At 37.3% G+C, this 3230-nt stretch overlaps 1 protein-coding gene across 1 annotated transcript in view; it reads right to left on the bottom strand.

Moving 5' to 3' along the window:
- Positions 1-3230, bottom strand: part of AASDH (aminoadipate-semialdehyde dehydrogenase) — a 20782-nt gene that overhangs the window by 8762 nt on the left and 8790 nt on the right. Inside the window, exons 6-8 of the mRNA XM_009335138.1 lie at positions 1226-1332; positions 599-771; positions 1-52 (exon numbers count right to left, since the gene is read on the bottom strand). The exon at positions 1-52 is cut by the window's left edge and continues 135 nt beyond it. Coding sequence (XP_009333413.1) covers positions 1-52; positions 599-771; positions 1226-1332 — 332 coding nt within the window. The remainder of the gene's footprint in view (positions 53-598; positions 772-1225; positions 1333-3230) is intronic.

Raw genomic sequence — 3230 nt, 5'->3', positions numbered from 1 at the left:
GCTGAGACCAGGTCACTGCACAAGCTTCTACCTGACAAAGATCTTCAGCAGCCTGTAATTAAAAAATATTAGTCTTGCTTTGAGACGCAGTTCATCCATAGAGTAAAAGGAGTAAAAACGACAACTTTAAAAAGTACACATTTAAAATTTTTATGTCTTGCATTCCTATGTAACATCCTATGAAATACCTTCTCTTGTAGCTGAAGTTTGTACTTCTTCACATAAAAATGAACTCAGAGATACATGTATTATTTGCCTACATGACATGAATGAGATACACTCCATGAGTCTGCCATTCAATCTTGTAGAACAATCACTATACAAGCATTGCAGTGCAATGCTCAGTATTTTTCAGGTGTTTACACAGTTCTCAATTCTGCTGGAAGAAACCATACAATAAAACAGACTTCCAAGAACTCAGAACCAAACTCCTCCCTAAATTATGTGACTAGATTTTTGATAATACACCCTCCCAATTTCTTTTAGACTCCTAAAAGTCATCTGAAAATGAGTAAGTATCCATTTCTGATGATAATAACGTGTTCCTTATCACTGTTCTTTTATACTGGCATACTCTACCCACTAGATGTTAAATTACCTGCTGCAAACATCCAATATTAAAACGTTTGCCGTGACGTTTAATCTGACTGTCTTTCCGACCCAAGAAGAACAACTTTGCATTCTGCACTCTTACAAAATCCCCTGTTTCTCTCATTGTACCCATGGGTACAGTTATTTCATCATCAAGAAAGCAGATTCGTTCTTCACCACCTACACAAGAAAAGATAGTGGTCATATGTATTAAATGGCTAACTGTAAATGAAAACTATAAAGAGTATTTTATCAAATTCTCCTAAACTCTAGCAAGCATTATAAGAAGTACTAAAAGATTATCATCGATGTCTAAACTTCTGCAATGTACAAATTGGGCGATGCACTTAATTCAGTTAATACACAGAAATTACTTCAACTGAGAATGTCAAAATGCAAGCAGGAAAAAAAGTCAATATAATGAAATCACAGTCTGCAGATAAAACGATGGTAATTTCCTGTTCATCATTCCAACAACCTAAAATACTACCAGAAGGTTCTCAGCCCAATAGGAACTTAAAATGCTATATTAATCTGTATATCAGAGGCAGACACCAAGTAAAATGATCACTGTACTATTAAAACTCAATCAATTAAGGAAACCATGTTAGAAGAATAGGAAATATCAAATAACCTATAAATATTTGTCCCTCGCCTTCTAGAACTGCAGAACCGTTGGTATCTCTGACCTCAACTTCTGTTCCAAGGAGCGGTGATCCCAAAGGTACAGGGAAATCAGTTCTAAATACATTAAAGAGAGAAATAGTAAAAACCTTTCCCTTCTGAACACAAAATAACTGTTCCAGAAATGAGTTAGCATACAGTCTTTTAAAGGATTGGTATTAGAGCAAAAGGAGATGCTTGGGGCTTCTCTCTACAAATGTTTCTTCTTTAAAAACATCTCAATTTGTTCAAAATTAAAAACCTCATCAATGTGCATGGGTTTCATTATCATATACCAAAAAACACAGAATGATAGAAAATAAGGCCTGAATGGACCCTAAAATACCCTGAGAGTAGCCCGAGAGTTTCAGCCAGTTTTTAAGTCACCCAGGTTGAAACTCCCATCAAGCTCAACCAATTTAAACACGTGTAACTGCTTTCTAATTCATTCTTTCCCTGTCTTACCTAGTTTGAGTTTTTATTCTATTTTATTACTGATGTTGTGGCAACAAGTACAGTTGACTCTTTCAGAAAAGACTGAAATAAAAGAAACTGTAATTTCAATGTCACCTGTTATAGACTTCTATTAAGCTGCAAACCAACTCCTTCCTTTCCCTTCATTCTCTAGCCTCTTCAAGCACTTTCAGAACCTCATTTATTGAATATATTTCTGAGTGGGAGAAGAGAATAATATATTTTCTTCAGTAAAGAAAAATTTAAAAAGCAAAGTAACTTCAAATAACTTTGGTAATATATGAAGTTAGGCATGGATTCCAGATCAATTTCTATCATAAAGTATCATATTTTAACCTAACAGTTCGTGTTCAACTCCTGTAATTTAGGCTGTTGAAACTTCTCCTTTTCTCTGATCAGTCAATAAATTCTTTATCTCAAGTTGACCAAAAAGCAGTCAAATTTTGTAAAACGTGTATTTCTGCCAAGTGAGAAACTCCTCCTTTTTTTCCTTCCTCTGGTCAGCTTCAAAAGATAATTACTTGACAAATAGGTATGAGAAAGTATCCCAGATATTCAATGTGTCTGCCCCGTACCATGGGGAAGTCCTAACACAAAGACAAAACCAAAAAAAGAGTAGAATTTAAAATCGCCAAACAAAACCCCGAGATTCCTACATATACCACAGAACAGCAAAAATGAGAGACAAACAACACCTCATTTGGAGATTATTTTTAAAAGACTTGGGATTAGACATTTAATTTTGCCGAACTTATCTAAAAAAACAGAGGGGTGCAGGCCACTAAGGTACTAACTTTGTGCTGATTTTCTAGCCTTCTCTAGAAACTCTACCAGTTTTCATCATTCAGCTAGCAAAAATAAAAGCCCACTGTACTCCAACTGTGCTACCAATACTAAGAAACAAAGACAACATAAAATGGTCGGTCCTGGTTTTGTTGTGTCTGGGGCTGCTTACTGTAAAGGAATCCTAATTCCCATTGCAGTGAGGCTTAGACCGAACAGGCTCTGAGGTGAAGGGTGGGAGACAACAATCGGAGACTATAAAAACTTCCAGCCTTCTAACTGCACCTCAGTTAGGACTGAAGAACACCACATTATCTCTGGGGCACAGAAACTTTTGAGTAGAAAAAAGTTTCACTGAGGTGAAGGTAATGTTTGAACTCAGAGGAACTAGAATGAAAATAAGTTTTGCATGATAATTTAATAACACTTTATGACCATCCACCGTTTTCAGTCTTCAATGGTTTTTGTTGGCGGCCGGTCACGAGCGGTGTTCCCTAGGGCTCAGTTTTGGGGCCGGTCTTGTTCAATATCTTTATCAATGATCTGGATGAGGGGATCGAGTGCTCCCTCAGGAAGTTTGCAGATGACACCAAGTTGGGCGGGAGTGTTGATCTGCTCGAGGGTAGGAAGGCTCTGCAGAGGGACCTGGACAGGCTGGATCGATGGGCCGAGGCCAACTGTATGAGATTCAACAAGGCCAAGTGCCGGGTCCTGCACTT

The sequence above is a fragment of the Pygoscelis adeliae genome, unplaced genomic scaffold (assembly GCF_000699105.1).
Source record: "Pygoscelis adeliae isolate BGI_AS28 unplaced genomic scaffold, ASM69910v1 Scaffold21, whole genome shotgun sequence".
In the NCBI taxonomy this organism is placed as follows: Eukaryota; Metazoa; Chordata; class Aves; order Sphenisciformes; family Spheniscidae; genus Pygoscelis; species Pygoscelis adeliae.
The sequence above is the reverse complement of the archived record's forward strand: the minus strand, read 5'-3'. Positions and strand labels throughout refer to the sequence as shown.